The sequence below is a fragment of the Melanostigma gelatinosum genome (assembly GCF_949748355.1).
Source record: "Melanostigma gelatinosum genome assembly, chromosome: 7".
Lineage (NCBI taxonomy): Eukaryota > Metazoa > Chordata > Actinopteri > Perciformes > Zoarcidae > Melanostigma > Melanostigma gelatinosum.
This window is the reverse complement of record NC_136640.1, coordinates 7500709-7521722: the sequence shown is the minus strand read 5'-3', so window position 1 is coordinate 7521722 and position 21014 is coordinate 7500709. Positions and strand designations below refer to the sequence as shown.

The window sequence follows — 21014 nt, the reverse complement described above, 5'->3', positions numbered from 1 at the left end:
CAATATATCCAACCCTCTTTATTACATTACAACGGAATGTATCAATCAATAAGCAAGAGGCCATTAAGATTAAATAGGCATGCAAAGGAAAGGAAAGGAATTATACCTCGTCTGTTATCTGTCCCCCAAACGTCACCCATGTACCTGCATGGAAGAAAAGGACATTTCAACATTAGAAAACATTTATGTGTGTGTGTTTAACACCCTAGCATAAACACCACTACAGTAATCCCTGGACTGTGTCCCTACACAAAGGAGGCTGTCAAGTTCCCAAGAGAGAAATCTGATCAAGGATCACCTTGAGTTTCTGTCTTCACTGGCATATTTGGAAGACTCTGTGTGTGTGTGTGTGTGTGTGTACATCTGACAACATGCTCCCAATTACACTGCAAACAATGCTGATAAGCCAGACACAAAGCTCAGCCACCTCAACCCGAAGAGACCCTGAATCCTCTGCACACTCTTCCTCTGCATTATGTATGAGGCTTTGTTGTGGCAGGAAACGTTATTTCTATTGGTTCAATTTATGTTCTGCTTAAATGTCTCAATGTTTATTTTTCCTCTTCCTGTGCTGACGTCAAAGGGAGGAGTAGATGAAGAGTTTAGATAGAGATGGATGGATGAGAAGATGGATGAGAGAGGATGAGAGAGAACGACTGAGAGGTGGAGACTCTCAGGACAGACAAACCTGCCAAGGCAGGAGTCGCATATTTCCTCTCCTTTCTTTCTGTTCACACCTCATCACCCCTCCCTTTGTCCTGCACTCTGTCCCTAATGACAGTGTGTGTGTGGAATACTAATTCATCTGCCTGTTCAGATGCTCCCCTACAATAGCACACAGCAAATGAACCAAACCCCCCAAATAAACCTCCCTAAAGTCCCCCAGAATATTGAATTATTACTGGTATTAATTCCTCAGCTTCACACATTTAATGTGTGTATATTATATACATACATATAATGAATTCAGCCAACTAGAAAATGATCTGCTACACTGAACATTATAATAGACTGAAAATAAATAAAGATCTTACACTCAAACTATTTCAATTTTAAATCAACAGCAAGACGTTTATAGCAGAGGAAAGTAATAACTCTGCATGTGATCTTCACTAGAGCCTTATCAGCTGCTGGCTGATTCTACTGACATATTGTGCAGCTCATTGAACATATTTAAGTGGGAATGGTTAATTTCATACACAGCACTGAAACTTTGCCAACTTTTTTCTTAATGAATTGAAAATGACACCAGGAAAAAAAAAACATGATATAAAATGAAATTAGCATTAATTCGTACATAATTAAAGGTCCGAGTTTCACCATCACTGCCTTGCTTAAGAGCACGCTTAAGGTCTGCATCCGACATACTGCAGCAATCTATCACTGTCCTCGTAGAAACAAAGTGAAGTAGATGTGAGCCAGTCACTCCATGTGAAGGTCACTCTGCTCCTTTACTGTTGCATAACATTTGGGTTTTTCATCCAAAACGCATTCTGGTTTCCAGCTCAGTTTCAATGTTTTAAAAGCAGCCTTGGGTCTCAAGTCACGTTGCAGCTGTAATACAGCGAGCGAAGCACTCTACATGTTTAGGAATCGCCACAAACTACGACTTTTACTCAAGTCTGTTTTAATCTGATGTTCTGAAACCGCATCTTCCCTTCTATGAAGCGAAGAAATAGGATGTGGGAATTCTGAACAGCAAGCAATGTTGTGAAAAAGGAGTCTTGGAACAATTACACTGATGTAAATGAAGCCAGTGCAGGTGAGACGGTGTTTCTCTCGGGGCATCGTCATGCTGTTGCAGATTGGCTCGTGTGTGAATCCTGCGACAGTCACGTCTCCTCCTGGCTGTGGTTCACACAACCAGCGACAGAGACAAATGACTGAATCCCCATTTAACGTGACTGAATGTGTGTTTTGTTCATTTTTCAGTCACACATACAAGTGTGTGGGTTCTGCTGAATTCATCTGTAAACAATGACGGTACGATTGTGAGAGTATCTGCACACACACACACACACACACACACACACACACAGGACATCCTCATCGATCTTGACACTGTTCCTTCAAGTTAAACAGTGAAGGAGCATTTAGCATCCTGCTCTTTGCCCTCCCTCTTCCTCCTCTCCCCCTGCCAGCATCATGTCCGCCCTGGGCGCAGCATGTGGCAGGCAGCTGGCATTGTGTTGACCTTTTCTGTACCGTGAAGGCTCAGCCATTGAGGCCGACCTCTCAGTCTACCGTGAACCACCTGGGGCGGCGGCGCTCAGATCCGGCCCTGAGACAGAGACATTACACTCTGAAAAACAAAAGCTCTCCATGGCACCAAAAACAACTTCTCTCTATGTCATCTACCACCGACACCTCTTGGTTCAACTTGACAAATCTACTCAGCCAGCTCAGGCACTTTTCATATTGAAAGGTCCCTGGTGACCCTGCACGGACAGATCAGCATCAACTCAACGATGCAGTGCTGGGTAAAGCAATGCAAAACACAATTAGAACCACACAAAAAAGCACAATTTGGGCGTTTTTCAAGTTAACCATTAAACATTAAAGATGAATTCTACATAATTAGGATGAATGTAAATACCCTGCTTCGAAGTAGATCAGCTACATAAGCCGGAGCCTGACCGTGAAGTGCTCTGTAAGTGATGGTGAGAATTTTAAAGTGTATCCGAGATGCTACAGGGAGCCAGTGGAGAGATCGGAGTACGGGGTGTTAGACCATCGATTTGTCCTGGTGAGTAATCTGGCGGCAGCGTTTTGGATGACCTGCAGACGGTTAAGAGCAGATGCACTGAGTGATGTGAAAAGTGAGTTGCAGTAGTCAATGCGTGAAGAGATAAATGTGTGTATGATCATTTCTAATTCAGGTGTTGATACTACAGATCTCAGTTTACTGATATTTCTTAGATGGAAGAAACATGACCTGGACAGCTGCTTAACATGAGGGTCAAACGACATGGAGCGATCAAAGAAAATCCCAAGATTGCGCAGGTTGCAATGGGAAGCAGAGGAGAGTGGACGAATAATCTGGCTGATCATGGGGACAAACTCCTCTGGAGCAATAACTAGGACCTCCGTCTTAGAGTCGTTGAGTTGCAGGCAGTTTTCTGCCGTCCAGTCTCTGATGGCATTGACATATGAGAAAGCTTAGTCAGCAGAAGTACAATTTAGTTCTTGTTTAGACCACCAGCTCAAATCCGGTTTGTTTTGGCATTGCCAGACTGTATCCAGATTGATTTGAGAAAGTCTGGGCAGCAAAAAAAACCACACAAAAATAGATTGTTTTGCAAATCAGATCTTTTGGAGGTGGTCTGAAATGAAATAGCTAAACAATTAGCGAAATAATTAGCTCTCATGTGTTCGGTTATTCTTACTATCAAACTCCGTATGGCATCGTTAACGTTGCAGTGGACGATGATGGACGGCTGCTCGTCAAACAGTCGAAAACTTTGCAGATTTATTTTATGCTTGTTTGCCAAATGTTGTGATAAATTGCTGGTGTTACCTCCATTACTCGTGAGCGTTATCAGCATCTACTCGAGTAAAATGTTACCACACTTTCGGTCTTTTTGTTCTCTCTCCCATGAAGTGTGTCTTGCATTGTACTGAGCCGGAGTTGCTATTTTGTGCAAAGATTGTAAGGAACCGTTAACGCCTTATCAATCGGTTTTGACTCATTTAGAACCGGTTCCCCATTTAGAACAGATTTTCAGAGGGCATCCCTAGTTGTAGATGACATCTACACTCTTTCTGATCCCTTTCCAAGATCTGATTTGAGAAACAAATATTTCCTGCAGTCTGAACGAAGCCTTAGAGTGACTTGTAGATTTGTAGCAGTTATGGGGAGACGCACAGGTGTTATTGAAAAGACCAGAGGGAAGCTTTAAGTTGGGAGTGTTGACAAATAATCAAGCACAGGCTAAAGCAGGACTAGAGAGCATGTCAAAACTAAAGCCAAAGCAAAAAAACATGATCATCTTTTTTGACAGGAAATCACTTCCCCCGTCTCGTCTGCCACTGCTGACTAAAGACTCAGAGCCTTAAAATGCGACTGAATCGTCTGCTTGTGGACGCTGTATGAAACACCCTGGTGAAGGTCGACCTCTCTAAGCTGGCTGAAGCTCATGTCCAGTGAGAACTGGAAGTTGTGATCCGATTTACAGGAAGGAGGCTGATCTGAGCCCCCGAGGGCCTCTGAGCAGAGAGAACGATGAGGAAGGTGTTTTATCTCATCCAGAGGATCCTACAGACACTGAAGAACTACTTACAGAACAACTCTTCATATGTCTTTTGCTTGGGATTGAAGTCTTGATTTTTCAAACTTGGGTTTATGCAAATAACCTCATCTTATCAAAGGGAAAACAATTCTGTAGAAATGTGTGTAAAAGTGTAGAATTAACCAATAAATCTGGTTTGTATACAGCAAACGGTGGTGAAAACAACTTTAGTTACATTGTTGGGGCCAAACTCTAATTTCCTTATCTAACAACTTAAAGTATTTCAGGGATGTGGAAGATCCCTGAAATCCTCTTTTTAAGAAGATATGTGATTTATTCATGGATGATATCAGAATACATATTATAGCTGAAAGCGTGTGTGCCGCTTCAGTGATTGTGTAAATCATCAGTGTTCAGTAAAGTTCAATCAGTCCGTGTTCCTCGTCACATTTATTTCACCAGATTTCGTTTATCCTCCTGGCTTCTATCGCTTACATTTAAGTTTCAAACTCTGTCTGAGATAGCAGGAACAAGTAAACACACACACACACGCACACGCACGCAGCATACCTATATCTGTCACCATGGAGAGCTCTCAAATAACAAGTACTGTGTGAGTGTGTGTGTGTGTGTGTGTGTGTGTGTGTCTTCTACCCACTCTCATGCTGTATATTGAAGCTGAAATGGAGTGGGTTTGAGTCTCTTGTATGAGATGTGAACATTTATTTACCAGCAACCCACATTGATATGGCAATACACACACACACACACACACACACACACACACACACACACACCACCTGATTAACACGTGACTTAATGAATTGTGTAAATGACTTAAACTTATCTCCACATGTTCTACATGAAACAACAGAAACAGGTTGCTAGATTTTAAGATGGTCTCTTTTTTGTTGTTGTATTATTTGTTTAGTTAATGTAGTTGGTGTTGTTGCTGATAAGTAAGGCCTGAGGGAGAAAGGCATTATGGGTAGTGAAGCCGAGAGTCTACTCACCCAGTCCTAAGCAAGATACTCTGAGTCCTGACTTTCCAAGGTTCCTGCAAAAACAGAAAAAAAGGGAATCACATAAAAGCTAAATCCAACACATGTATTGAACCAAATAAGATCTTATAATCCAAACAGAAGATCAGTAAAGACCCTGAATCATCTGTCAACACAATTAAAAGAATAAGGATCAGCTAGCAATCCAACTCCACCGTAATCATATTCAAAGTTGTATTTTGTTGGACATTTCAATCCGTAGGCGTAGAGGATGAAAAATTGTGTTTGCAAAATGATGTCAAGTGAATAACAATCAGGCCTTTCATTTTTACAAGTGGATGGATGCTGCTTTGCTTGAGACAATCACATGACAGCTTGACAGTTCTTCTGATTTCTCGACAACAGGAAATTGAATTTCCCTTTCGCAGACCTTGAGGCGGACGTGCCGACACTGTCAACATCCCGCCGTGTGTAAATAGGAGCGTGCATGTGTGTAGGAGGAAACCTGGTCATCAGGCCTTTAATGGTACTTTCCAGTCAGCCGTGAGAACAAACGCCCAATAACAGAATGATGGAGATCGAAATAAGACAAGAGGAAGACGCACTAATGAAGAAACATCAACACTGAATGGACAAAATGGAAAATACTAATCAAATCAGCACAATGTAAAAAAGTTACGAATGGTTTACTGCAGGATGGAGATGACGTATGTTTGTGTGTGTGTGTGTGCGTGTGCGAGTGTGTTTGTGTGTCTTCTACACGTAATGCATCTTATTAGCTTGCTAGTAGGCTCATTAGCTGTGTCATTAACAACACACACAATCTCTGCTTGAATTAGATTGTGTGTGTGTACAGTCATATACCTGCATCCCTACACACGGCATTTAGTCTGTCCCTCTATGAATAATTCCACACCTGCCTTTGCAACCTCATTAACCAACAACATCAACAACATACTGACTATAATGTCTGTAGTGGCATTGCCCTTTTAGCCTGTTCATAGTAAATGGACTTGTACTTGTATATCAAAGTGCTTTAACACTACATGTCATTCACATCCATTCACACACTGATGACAGGGGCTTCCATGCAAGGTGCCACCTGTCCATCAGGACTCTGCCCAAGTGTCTCGCCCAAGGACACATCGACATGGACGAGCGGAGCCTGGGATCGAAACCGCCTCTCCTCTGAAGGACGACCCCGCTCTACCACTGAGCCAAACGGAACCATCGAATCCCCCCTGGAGAGAATAAATAAATAACTTGAAAAGTGCACTCAGAGTGCACCTCTCTTCCAGGTGTCTCCCCCTCTTTCCTCTCAAACAAAGACGTTTCACTGAGTTCTCCCTCCCGGCTCCCTTACAGTCAAAATGACAGCGAAGATAACAAAAACAGGGAGTTATGCAGCTCGTATTGGGCCGAACTTTAGTGGATCATAACGTATTGGTTAAGGAATCTGTAGCTGCCAAATGCTCCACTATGTTCACCAGGTAGCTCTTTACTTTGTCTGCGCTATAAGGCTGGAGAGGTAGTGAGTGTGCAGAGTGGTTTACAGAGCTTTTTTGCTAAAAACAGACAGTAAAGTTTTTGGTTCGTAAAAAAACATATCGATAAATGAGCTGAAAGATGCTTGACTGACTCTTATATTACAGCAGAGGTTGTCCTTCCTGTTCCACGACTGTAGGCAGACTGGCAGATCCCTGCCATGTCCAATCAAGCATGAGGAAGAGTTATTGTCCTGTCATGTCAGTGTCCTGTGAGAGCATCCATGGACTAATGACTAAACTGATGCTACAGAACAGACACACACTTCTGAGTTTTGAGCAGGTGCAAAGCTAAAACCACTGCTCTGAGTAATCAGCTTGTCGGCAGTACAGGTGGCACAGTTTACAGTATGCTATGTCTGCACTTTCCAACTTGCTCAGGAATCCTATGTAGAGAGTGAACATGAAAATTGATCTCAAATTAAAACCCCCGTCATCATTTTTATTTCAAAACTTGCTGTTTTTAAATCACACTTTTAAGAAGTGTTCCAGACTGTGTACAGCTTGAATAAAAGCAAGTGATATACTTGTGGAAAGTTTGATTTATATCTGATTGAAATGCAGAAAACAACATATTTGTGTCTCTTGTGAGGTACAGGACATGCTGTTCTGTTTTCACTGCAAACTGGGTTCTGCCCGTAACACAATCCAATGGAAATGCACAGATTTGTTCGCCTTTAACTCTATTATGAAGTAATTTAAAGCCTCGTATTTTAAGTAATGAATTAAAAACATGCACAGCTGCATTAAAAGCATCAGATTTACAGGCTCAGTTTTGTGCATTGATGGACAAGTACATTATCCACAGCTGTCAGCAATCTCTCATTTTTGCTCATCTTTCAAAACCGCTTTAGTTGCGCATCGCCGACATGTCACCTCCACATCCGTCAATATCAGAATGGTTAATTGGGCATAAAAATCGAGACACCCTTAGTAAATGGATTCTTGGTGATGCATTAGATCCTCTGTAACCTACAGAATCTCCACAAAGGACACTGAACATTTTGCACAAGGTGCTCTTCAACAACAAGTCACAGGAGTTGCTGTTGCTCTGCAGAGACGGCACCGAGACACGATTGTGCGTGAATATGGTTTAAGCGTCGCTCAGTCAAGTTCATCTTTAACCTTTGTTTAGTGTGCATTTTGTCTCTTTTTGAAAATCAATTGCACTCATAATACGAGTGTAGGGAGGTGATGAGAGAGAGTCTGTAACCTTTCAGAGGTGCTGGATTATTTACACAATATTACATGTGTATTATTAACATGATATACATTTTTAAATAGCACAGTTATCGTCAATGCTGGTATAAAACGACACCCCTTGTTTCCTTCCACAGTCGAGGTCCTAAGTAAGTGGCTAATCTCTGTCTGATGTAAGTCAATGTGAGGTATTGATACTCTGTGTTCATCTTAAATCTTGCCGTCTTTCACCACAAATGTGCAGTGAACCTGAACAGGAGTGAGCAGGTTAAAAAAAAAGCATGAATAAAAGTTATGTAAAGTTACTTTTCTTGCCCCCCCAAGAAAGTACAGGCCTGCCTATAGTCAGGGCAATCTTTTGAATTCCGACCGGGGGGAATAGAGGTGTCGAGTCAGGCATTGGGTGCCTTGCAGACGATTAACGATGATGTCGCTTTTCCTCCGGCCACAACCATGAATGATTACGATGCAGGGGACCTCTACTTCAGGCCAAAAGATAAAAGCTCGGTTGGAGCCAGAGCAGAGCACAGACGGATCACCCATCCAAGCAGAAAACGGCACATTCAGATGAGTGATACGACAACCATAATCCACTCAGAGCACTTTTTGTTGCCAATGGAGTGATGGTATCTTATGTGTTCTAGCTACTTGCCATTTACAGCTGGGTATTCTGTCTTTTGCTCACTGTTGCAGAGCTTTCCACAGTGATGTGGAGTAAGGCTAATGGGGGAAAAAGTAGCCATCTAGGGTGCATGCTCTGCTGGTGAAATATTTTGGTCGTAAAAGCCCAAATTTGGTTCCTCTAGCACCTTCCAATGCCACCATTTTCGTCTCATTGCCTGCACTGACTGATCTTACAAAATTGCATATTTCAATAGGTTTGCCTTCCCCATTGTAAACATGTAACAAATTATTCTTAAAGGAGAATAAGGCTTCTTGTGCGTTTTAGCTCACAGTCTGTAAATAACTACTAGTATTTAAAACCACGCCTATTCCTCACTGATTAGAGCTTTTGTAAACAATCATGTGACGTGTTTGTAAAATGTCATGTTTTCAGTGGGCTTTTGAATGCTTCCTGCTCAGTCGTCACGTTGCTGTCACCAGTGTTTTCTGAAGTAGCCCGTCTAACGAGCATGTCCCCCGTCTGTGCAATTCTTTGATGTGTTTTGTCGTCAATTATTTTGGAAATAAAAAAACACTGTAGATGAAATAAAAAAATAATATAATAAAGTAGCCGGCTGTAATTAAATGATTAAATGAAATCAGTTGTTTTGCCAGCAGCCGGGCAGCGATTGTGGAACGCGCCGCTGTTTGATTTATGTTGACTGAAGTAATAAAACAACAAATAACTTTTCTCAGATCAGCTTGGTTGGCCCGGATGCTGCTGAACCTACGCAATGCATCCCGTTATTCAGCTTTCCCAGCAATAGACTGCGAGATGGATGAAAGGAAAGCGGTGAAGAGGATAATAGATGAGATAGAGAGAATGAGAAAAGAAAGAAAAGAAGATTTCCCCACTTGGGAGATGGAGTGAGAAAATGATCTTCTCCCTCATTTAAAACCCCTTTCAAATGACACTTCATAGACATACAAACACTTATAGCCACACACATAAATAACCAAAGCCCCACTACTAAACACACACACACACACACACACAGCCGTCCTCGCCCATCAAATATTTATTGAAATATGAACCCCCGTAGCTGCTTTCCAAACAGATATACCATAACAAGCCTTCTCCATCAATGAGGCTATTCATCTCCACTTAAACGTGTCTTCATATGCCTGATGATGGACAGTAATGCCTTTCTCTAATACCCCCCCGATACTAGGGCAATATTATTCTCTCTTTCTGTCACTGACTCACCCATTACCTCCTCCGCTGTAGTAGCTGAGCTGCTCAGTATTCAGAAAGAAAAGATAAGGTTATGCTGCTGTGTTTTCCTGCTTGGCCGCCCTTGTAAGTATATGGTAAATATTTGTCAGTGTTTCATTTATGGGTGTACTTTTCTTTTAGCGGGATTGGTTTCACTTTTGTGACCAATTTAAAAAATGAACTCTGAATTACTGTTTACGATACGGAAAGGTTATGAGCCACGAGAGACCGTCTGACACACTTCGCCATCGAGTGTAAAACAGTGTGTGTGTGTATGTGTGTGTGCGTGTGTGTTTTAGAGAGAGTCAATGAAACGGGGGGGGGGGGGAAGAGGACGAGGAGGAAAGCAGGAGAGCATGTCAAAGGCCACCTGAGCTCCAGATGAAGTAGGTTACAATGTTACAGTCATCACCCAACTTTTGGCATCACACATTGCTCGTCTATGTCGACACTTCACACTCCATGGAGAGAAGAGCAGAGACATGAAGAGACATTTTGCTCTCCTCATGGGAAACCAAGAGACAGCAGAGGAGCAGCATCATTTGTTGAGGAGAGAAATGCCCCTTTGGTGGGAGCAGCCAGGCGCAACCACTGGGTGTGACTCCACGGCCTTGTGCAGGAAAGTAGAGGATATTTTAACTGTTACGCTCGTCTAACACCTCCAAGAAAAAACTTGATCTGCTGCAAAAGAGAGGAGCGTAGACCCAGCGCAAAGTACAGGAAATCAACGGTTTTGCAGCAAAATTCGGGAAAGTCAGAAAGTCCTGAGAGACTGACTAATCCATTGTTGGTTTGGGTCTTTTCATGAGATTTGTTGACAATAAGAAAAACATAAAACAACTCCAATCGTATCTTTTAGAATCTCTATGTTACATTAAACCAACACAACACAGGGAGAAATCCCCCCTCCTCACATCCACCACGTCATCTGCCGTGCTGCAATATCCTGCAGGCTGCAGCTCCAGAGCACATCCATGCACCTTTTGGCCATTGCTTCAAAGACACCCATAGTCCCATAGGAAAACAAATAAATGCAACAAAAAAAATGAAACCATCATTTTTGAAAAGTCTCCTTTGAAAGCAATCAGCATGTGCGTGTGGTTGTTTGAATGTGCATTTGCAGTCATACAGTCATGCATGCATAAACACATGAATACATTTGAGAACATGGTCGCAGCACATGCTCGGCTGTACAATCATCTATCAAAGCCTACATGAAGGTAGAGTAATGCAGCTGCCTGCGTACGGGAGTAATATAATAGCTGTCACCTCGCCAGCGAGGCGAGATAACACCGCCAGTGGGACGAGTAAGAAGCACACTTTCAGCAAATCAGTCTTTTGACACCTTCACAGCTGCAGCTGTGAAGGTGACTATACTGTATACACTGTATGCACGTATATGCATATACATGCATATACATGCAATACATACTGTGACGAGAGCAGCGAACGGGAGTATGGAGAGATTTGTGGTGGTGCCCGTGTGCTTGCACATTTGATTCAGCAATGGATCGTGCCAAAATACATTGCTGTGCAGTATTTGCACCCTTGGTGTATGCAGCTAGCGTGTCAAAATGAAATATAATAAAGGTGCTGCATACCTTTATTTTATCACAGTTTATTTTTTTAACTATGTTTTTACTATGTTTTTACTATGTACTGGCTCTGTGGCACTCTGAGATTTTTTTGAAATGAAAAGTGCGTTACAAATAAAATGCATTATTATTATTATTATTATTATACCAGATTGGGAGCATTTCTATTGCCTCTCAACTGCCCTCAACATCAGCCTGAGCACGGAGGCTGGTAGCAACGCTGGGATAACAACACACGCACACAGAGCGGGAGAGCAACTTCATTCATTCATTCAGAAATGATTCCACTATCGTTGTTTTAATCCTCGGAATGTCGTTTATTGCTCCTCTAATACACGTGTGAGAGAGATCAACACCTCCTGCCATCAACATGAAACAATAAACCTCCCGACAGAAATAGAAAGGCTCAGAGAATATGACGCTGTTGTTCAACCTCCTCCGTGCAACTCTTGGCTTTCTTCTACCTACCAATGCAATGCTTCTACAACTCACACATCTACACTATAGAATATGTGGCTATAAATACACTCACGATGTAAATGTGTAGCCTTCTAGCATCACTGTTCACTGTAGTGAGCTGTCAGTATGGAGCTCTTATATTATTTTATATTCTCAGTCTTCTACTATCATTACTTTGTTCGTGGCATCCACGTGGTTGAGACTCACAGGAGCTTAAATTTGACTGCACATTGCTTCAACCCCAATGTTGTGTCTCAGCTTATTAAAGAGATTAATGAGAGAAATCCAGGCTTATTCAACAGAGGCTAACGTGGACATGAGGAATGAGGTCTCGGGTCTCTATATAGGAAAATAATAAAGAACCTACAGTGTACTGTAATTCCACACCTACAGTAACACCACCGGGAGCCATAATAGACTATTTTGCATTACTTCCACCCTTTCAGGTTTGTAAGAACTGGCGGTGTCCTTGTTATGTAGAATACACACATAGCTCTTGATGTTTTCCTCCTGAGGCCAAGGTGCTCAAGATGCAAATTACCCACAATTAGCTTCATGCTCACAGATGTATTTGTGTGTTATGGTGTTCATCAGTGTAATGGCACTGCTGAAAGGCTGAGTGGATGTTCTAACGAGCGTTTAAGACACTTCAGAAACGATCATCTGTGTATGTACGTTCACCAATCATTATGTGCACAGTTGAGTTCGAGAAGGACACAACCGAGCACAGCTCCACATGTGCCTGCAGTGGCTCAGAGTGGCTGCGTGGGCAAAAGATCCTCACATTTCAGGCCCGACTCATTCTGCCAAAGTCTCTGATCTATTTGTTGTCAAGTGGCCTTGCTGTTCAGCAACAGAGACTAAATGGTTTCCAAAGCTACATAAAGCCAGTGCATCTGAGAAAGGACACTGACCAAGTTCCAGAACACGACAGAATCCTTACAGCCAAGGTATTACAGCCACGTGAGATTCATATTGGACTAAAATGAAGGATACAACATCCACTATTACCAGACTCCTGCAGATCCCTGCAACCAAATGAGGAACAAACAAAGTGCTGACAAAACAACAAACTCTCAGTGCTGTGATAATAAATGAAATGTAAGAGAGGGCTTATTCTTAAGGCGGTTCTTGTTTCTGTCGATCTGCAGCATGTAATCCTAAAGGGCCATTAAATACACTAATTAAGGCTTCAGTTCAATCAATAAAGGGCATTGATGTGTGGACACACACACATCGAGTCATGTTCACACACAGAAAGGCACACGGAGAGGAATTTATTTTCTTGTCATCACCCGTCGTCATGGTCTCAAGAAATCATATTGAGTTGAGGTCATGAACTCCTTGTGTTTCAGAAACAACTATTCTGCACAATTTACTTCTGTTTGGTGTAAATTGCAAAAGCAATCATCCATATTTGATCACCGACTTTATAAAATGCCTGAAAACTGTATTTGAAACGCATCACGCTTGCTTTTTTAGAATCAAATTGGAAATTCTTACAAACTGTGTTCTTTTTCTTCAAAGCACTACTTAATTATTCAAAGTACCTCATTTTCAGTAGCATGGCAGTGGACTAAATATATCTACAAATAATTGATTGAGAGCTGACATTTGAATGCATACTGTACATACACGAAACACTCAAAACCTATCAAGTCTATTAGGAATTGTTTAGTGCAAAGGCTACATCATTCTCATGCCATTTCATATCGTTTTTCTTTTTGTTGCATTGTAGTCAGTGAATCTGAGATCAACAGTGAGCGATCCAATCAAACCACCTGGCATTACTCCCCATTCAAGTGGTCTAATGTATGCAGCCTATAGAAGGGAAACAATGTTGATCCAATGACTGTCTGACAATGAGACCAGGCTTCTAATTACTTATTTACACAAATGAGCTTTTCTTTCATCTACTGGGTCACCGCCGTTACATTAGAGAAGCACGTTCTCAAGCCAGAATGGCATTGCATGATGGGAGAGTCCACCAGGAATGTCTTAGAGCAGCACTGAGTAATTAACTAGATCACATCGGTGGAAGAAAAACATAGAATAGATAATAGCATAGAATATTAAACACATCTAACAAATACTGATGGTGCTGTGCTATTTAAATAAATAAAATAGATCACAATATGTGGGGCAATGGTTGCAATATGAACAAAAAACATGTATAAAGTGTAAGAATGCGTGTAAAATGTCTCTTTTTTTGTCTCTTTTTGGTATTTCTCTACCAAACTTGAGCCTGAACTCCTACATTTTCACTTAATGAGTTTGCACATTTTCCCCCTGTGATGGAGTGATCACAATATCATCCCAACAAGGGCTGATTCAAACATAAAGAAGCTTATTGATGTTTTTAATCTCTACATCCTGCAATAGCCACCTTCTGTATAAAAGGTCTAGAAGTTGTAAACAAAAGCCATGGTATGGTGTGTGGGACATTCAGGGTTATGTAACTGTCTGCTCGACCAGAACTCACAGTTCAAAAATGTGAACAGCTGTTTTGAATGGACAGAAATAGTTGTGTAACAAATGATAAAAGAGAGAGCAGCAAACCACTCTTCACCTCAAAGTGAGATGGACTCACACTGAGTGAGTTTCAGCCTTTCATTCTGCAGGTTTAACAATAGGGCATTCAGTCCATGTGGCTTTAGAAAAGCATGATGGACTTGTCTTCATGCGTTGCCATAATTTACCATCTCTGGGATTCATGCAACTCCAGAATGCATGAAGAAATAACGCAATCAGTTCAGATCGTTGCCTTGAGTTCATCTCAGAATGTTCCGCTGCCTGCGAATGTCAGCATCTATCTGCTTCTAGCTGTAGAAACATATGGCAATGAATAACATTGTCAAAAAAACATGTTTTATATTCATTTCCTCGCGCTGGTATCGGATTCTGCCTTACAATAAATAAAACCACAGTTGGTTGCGTACAGAGGCTCACATTTTGAGGCAGGTGCAGTTTATCACACAAGTTTGTTTTTAAGGATTGAGCTGAATTGATTTGAGGGTGCCCTTCACAGTATAATTGGTTCTTTATACCCGACTGAGGACACAAAAAAAACGATTTACGATGGGGGAAATCCCCCAAAGACACACTGACATGTTGCTGTTAATTAAAGTTCGCACACACAAGCAGTTTACTTCAAAGGCTTCATTCAGATTAAAGGAGAACATGTTCACCCTGATGGGCTGTGATATCGTTCAGGAGCCTTTCATCATGAGGAAAGCTGTAATTAAACAGGAACAACTCTGAAACACATCAAAATACACACACACACAGGCATACTCATATCGTAGACGCACGCACACATTAGCAGATAGAATTTAGTGAGACAAATGCTTCTTTTTACAAAGCATTCAAACTTGCTTCCAACATGCAGTAGTTGGGACACACACATATTCACCCACCCAAGTGCGGAGATTTAATCAGATTTACTCATGGGACGCGGAGAAAAGTCAGAGCCAGCTGCTTTTCTGGCCATCAGAGTGCATGTTGGGGACACAATCAACAAATCCTACGGAGCAGCAGACCAGAAACGCTCCGATGGTTTCACTAAATTACTGCTTTATAGACTTCAATGCACAGCCCACGTGCATGCACACACACACACCCCCCATTCACTTTGATACAGGTACACACACTCAAACTGTTTGATAAATGTCATAAAACTGCTGTGGGCAATAAAAAGCCTCGGCTGCTCCAGGGGAGAGACGAGCCCTGCTGAATCTCCAGCATATTATTATTGCTTAATGCTGTTTAATGGTTGTTATCACTGTATTGTTTCACAGCGATGATAAATGACACAGAACAAAACCAAAATAATACGAGATATCTCTTCTTTTTAGGGATTAAAAACAATTAAAAGTATAAAAAGGATGTCGTGTGTGATTCAGCGACTAAGACACAGCAAGAGAAAGAGACAGTCTCTGTGTTCCTGGAGGAAAAAGCATCTGCAGCCTTTGCAAAGAGCAGAAGGTGGCAGAGTTCACACTCTTGCAGTCTTTTTAAACATAAAAGGAAAGTGCTTTTTCAATGCCGGACAACATTTTTTCTACGCTTCTTCAACTACATAGATACCATTTTTTACAGGCATATTGAACATACAGTACCCTGCCGCATAAAGCGTTCTTTGTTTGCTTATTTTGTTCGTCTAAAAGAGCAGCACAAGATGCTTTCGGACAAGATTTGTTTTTAATGTGTTATATATGTTAATATGATCTATTTTGAATTCAGAATTCTCTAAAACGGTATGTTACAATAGAACAAGGTGACCGTTTGGCATTTAGACTGCATCCGGCCCGAGCATCCTCCCTGCTGTGCGGCACCTAAACCCCTCCAGGGATCAATACATGTCTCCAGCTCTTTGATTCAATTGTGAGACGTATAAAAAGGTTAATAAAACAAAGTGAATCTTGAATTAACTGCAACAAGGTGACCTTTGCTGAACTACGATGGGATTTGGAATACATTTGTAGGTTTGCCAATCCAAACAACACACTGGCAGGATGGCCCGTACATTATCTACATGCTGCATTAACGTGTGAGAGTGCTAATACTAGAGTGAGCCATAACAAGTAGCACACAGACTGTAGACTTCTCCACCGACTCCCTCTCCTACAGATCTGCACTGAGCAATAGATGAACTGTACTGTTCTGTCAGTCCACCATCTGCTCTGTATAAGATAAGCACACTCAGTAAACATGGCTTGATCACTCCGTCCTGCATTATTCACCACACAGCACCGCTGCTGCTCCGCCGTGCACCACGCTGCAGCATCCCTGACTCCACCTATACAGTCTGCGCTGTCATCTCGATGTCTCTCTCGTTTGAACTCTTTCCAGGTTTTGTCCATCGCCAAGAAATATTTGCTCTGCTGCGCTTTAGCTCCCTCTCTCTCTTACTCAACATGTGTGGAAAGGTGGGCGGGGGGGGGGGGGGGGTTGACAAGACGATGGGAATTAAAAAAGGAACAGAAGACTCTTTTACACACCATCAGATAAAAGCACGCCGTCTGCCTGGACCAATCAGCTGCATCATTACCACAGAACCTGATCTACAGGAGCTCGCTCAGGTTTCATTATCTCAGCGGGTCATCATCCCCTGTTAGGGCTTTGGGATTGCTGGGAATTAGGTTCGCTTTCAGTTTATGTTTTAAATGTGAATTTTTACACCTCAGACGTGAGGGCGAGATCAATTCATTCATGACTTAAGGTCGTATTCATCATCTCATCAAAGCGGATGCAGGGGTGCATTCCCGCTTTCAATATATTATGTGCAATATCACTTATTTTTTTACTTTTTTTATTGACAATATCACTCTCAATATCATGGACAATATTATTTTTCTGGTGCTAGTTTGACTTCTTATCTTATCTAGAGAACACTTATGTTCGTGAGTTATTGTATTACTGCATACTGGACCGTGTTTAGGTCCAGTTTCTGTGTTGTGTTGGTGCCAACAGTTTACCTTTTACTCACATGGTTAACGTGAAGTCTTTAAAAGATACAAGAGGGGACTTGTTACCTTTGTCCTAGTTTTATTTTCTATAAATAGGCTGCCGTCATCAATTGAACTCTCCTAAATGGAGTAGCATTCTAAATATGTTGCACATTTTCTTCACGTATCACATTTTAGCAGGTGAACAGCTTTGTCTTTACTGAGAAGTTTACACAGCGGATCTGACTTTTCGTCGCGTCAATTATTCAACAACTCACGGCTGAAGTTCACGATTTCAACTTTCCCCATTGCGCTGGACGGCACCTGCTGCTTCCCAGAGGCAGTGAGTTTTTAAGTGTTAGTAACAGACAGTTGGGGAACATGGTTCATGGTCAGAAATATGGGCATTAATGTACTCATCGTAAGGTTTAGGTGACATAAGTCCCTAGGTATGTTTGTGTTTACCAGCTGTTTATGTAATTAGTTTATTAGACTCTAGTAACGAATGTGATAAATTAGGCTTCGGCTGAGGAAGTGCTTGCTAAGTGGTATAAAACGATTTACTGATTTGCAGACGAAGCTGTAATGAACCTAAAACCATGTTTTTCACAAACAAAATCATATTGGAAATGTAATCTCGATTGGGTCTCTGTTGACCTCTTTGCTTCTTATGTTCCTCTCTCTCTTTCCTCCAAAAAAACGGAGCAATTTCTAAATTATACTGAGGCTCCAACAACAGCACTACCATACACACAACAGCACACATTCACTAACAACTAGTTAGTTCACCCTATCATGCCCGCACTAAGAAAAAGCAATCTTTTCATTTTGTATGTGTTATAGGCAATAATAACAACAATCCCTGTTTGTTTGGTTTTTAAAGACTTTTTTTATACTAAAAGGAAACTTAGGAATTATCACATTCATTTTCAAAAATGTATTTGCTGTTATAAATGTGTAGTATGCAATGGATACAGGAGACAGGGCCACAAGTAAGTGATAGCTAATAAACCCCTAGAATATGGGGTGAAGAGTTTGCAAATGTAAGCTGAATCCAGTAGAAAAGTGAAGCCAAGAGAGGTGAAATATGAGCCGTATGCTTCTCAATTACAGTACGGAGTTTATAGAGTTATTGCATCCACCTTGCCAGTGTTCTTGTCAGCCTGTCTTTTCACGTCTGTAACCATTGCCAAGATTCAGCTTCCACATTAACTCGGTTCAGCTCTCTTCTCTAACGGCAGATGCAATTTAACTTCATGAGCAACAATGAGAAGAAGATCCCCATTTCCCTTTTTGACCCACTACCTTTAACCGACAGGTGCTTTATAACGCTGCGGGGCGTGTTAAAACTACATGAGGATTAGTGCAGTGAACATAAGAGGCTCTTATCGGAAGATTTTATTGTTTCAGCTTTGATGTTGACACACTATAAAAACCAGATGTGAATAAAGGGGAGAAGAAGGAGAACAAATCCATCTTAGTCCTCTTAAAGAATAGAGTTTTGTGTGTGTTTAGCAAAGGCATGAGATTGTGTGCGTGTGCGTGTGTGTGTGTGTGAGAGATGGAGACAACAGAAACAAAAGACTGAGAAAATTCACATCACAGATCTCAGCTTTAAGAATCACAAACTGAGTTTCACCAGCGCAACAATCCGAAGTACCTGATGTACAGATTCAACAACATTTATATACATATATAAAATAAAATAGAATAGAAAACTATAAACATCATGTTTTGGTTCAATTCCACATTGTAGAACGGTCTTCACAAACCAAAACCAAAAACGAAGCCACAAAACCTCCACCAAGTCAAATCAAACGCACACATCAGACAAACCTACGCGACTGCAGCGTTTGCACTCATTCACATCTCCATGGAGACGAAAGTCAATTATATGGCCTTCATATGGAAACACACGAACACAGCACTCGTCCCCCGCACTATGCAGATAGAACGGGTTGATTGCAGCGTGCGCACACTAAATGTTTCGTTTTGTCACTTTCGCCACGTTCCTCATGGTTGCAGGTTCAAGCTCCTCCCCTTTCTTGGACAGACGACCCAACCGGCCAGAAGGAGCTGCTGATGCAGTGACCAGTGCATGCTAGAAAACTAAATCAGCAAAACCTCAACAATGTAGAGTCAGGAAAGTGTGTGTGTGTGTGTGTGTGTGTGTGTGTGTGTGTGTGTGTGTGTGTGTGTGTGTGTGTGTGTGTCATACTTCATAGACACTGAGGAATGAGCCGCTCACAAGCACACATACGACATATAGTACCCACAAGTTCATTTAAGCCGTGCATTAAACACACACATTTGGCGCACAGATAGTTAGCAGATCGGAGCTGAGGATTCGCTCAAAGTCAGTACAAAACTCAATAGAACCAAATACTTCTCGCATCTTCTCTCATCTCTCCGTCCTCTTTTTGCCTCGCTCTAAATCATTTCTGTACAACCTTCTGACGGTAATTCAATGCAATTCCGATATCATATCATCGGCAAAAATGTCTTCCCTGTTAAATAATGATGTGGAGGAGCGATATGGATCATTAGCTGGCAGTAACCTCTTCATCAAAGTGGAAGTTAACGTTTAGGTTGCAATATGCCAGAGAACAAAGCACAGTGAAGTCCTCAGGGCCCGGTATCACTTTTGATTTTTTGTAGTCCACACACCGACTGTATGTTTGAACGGCGTGATCAGAACAAAGAGCGTTACACGTTTCCCAGGATGTGTGGATTTGCAAGAGAGACAGAAAGAGAGGAGGGCTTGAAGAGAGAAGAGTCATTTACAAACACAAGTGCCTACAAAGATCTACTTCTTCTGACTATCGGTTAAACACAGACATGAGGATGCAATAGCTTCCACTAACTCACAAACAAAAGATCATAACAAGAGCATATTCCGTGCTGAAACTGATTCACGAGCAGCAGCTGTACGGATAGCTTCTGTAGTGCAGTTCGCACTTCTTGTTCCTTTTGTTGGCCGCGAGAACAAGATTGACAGTGAATCATTGTAAAGCCGGTAAAATGAGCTGTCAGGAGAGCGAGTGTGGAAGAGACAGGGGCCCTGAGGACAGCCGCCTGTCTGATGGGCCTTGTCCTTTCAACGCTGGCTGTTATGGAGATCTTTATCTGGAAACGATGAGGACGCTGTGTTGCTTCAGGAGTTGCTCTGCTTTTTGAACACAGTTTTCATCAATAGAGAAGGAGCAAAGTTGACTTTTTGCTGTACATCCCGTGATTGATCCCCAGAGACCGACAGGCTGCTGAGTGACACAGACTATGGCTCTCCAGCTCAGTTTGCGGAACAATATCTGCTGAGAGAGTCACAAAACCATCTGCTTCCTTGGCACCTGCTGTGCACTGCAGTCCCATAGTCTTTAACTGGCATCAAGTCAAGAGCAGAGCGGATCCACCCAAACGCATTATCCACACATGCTAATCCACTGAGAGAAACATTTCGTTCACTGTCTTTCATTTTGATAGATGGAACATACAGTATCTTTCAAATTCATGATCATCCCACTGCAGACCAGTTAGTCACAGCTGCATCACTGCTTCAGTTTAGGAAACATCTAAGCAACGGAACCACACTGGCTAGCGTTGCTGTGGTGAAGGATTCATCACCAACTTTAGGAGACCTTTGGGAGGGACGATTCTTTTTGA

General features: G+C 41.9%; 1 protein-coding gene across 2 annotated transcripts in view; it reads right to left on the bottom strand.

The window, feature by feature from the left end:
* kcnab1a (potassium voltage-gated channel subfamily A regulatory beta subunit 1a) overlaps positions 1 to 21014 on the bottom strand; it is a gene marked incomplete at its 5' end in the record, with an annotated part of 72004 nt that overhangs the window by 16734 nt on the left and 34256 nt on the right. For both annotated transcript variants that reach the window (XM_079272205.1, XM_079272206.1), the window contains 2 exons: positions 107 to 144; positions 5243 to 5286. In XM_079272205.1, coding sequence (XP_079128331.1) covers positions 107 to 144; positions 5243 to 5286 — 82 coding nt within the window. The remainder of the gene's footprint in view (positions 1 to 106; positions 145 to 5242; positions 5287 to 21014) is intronic.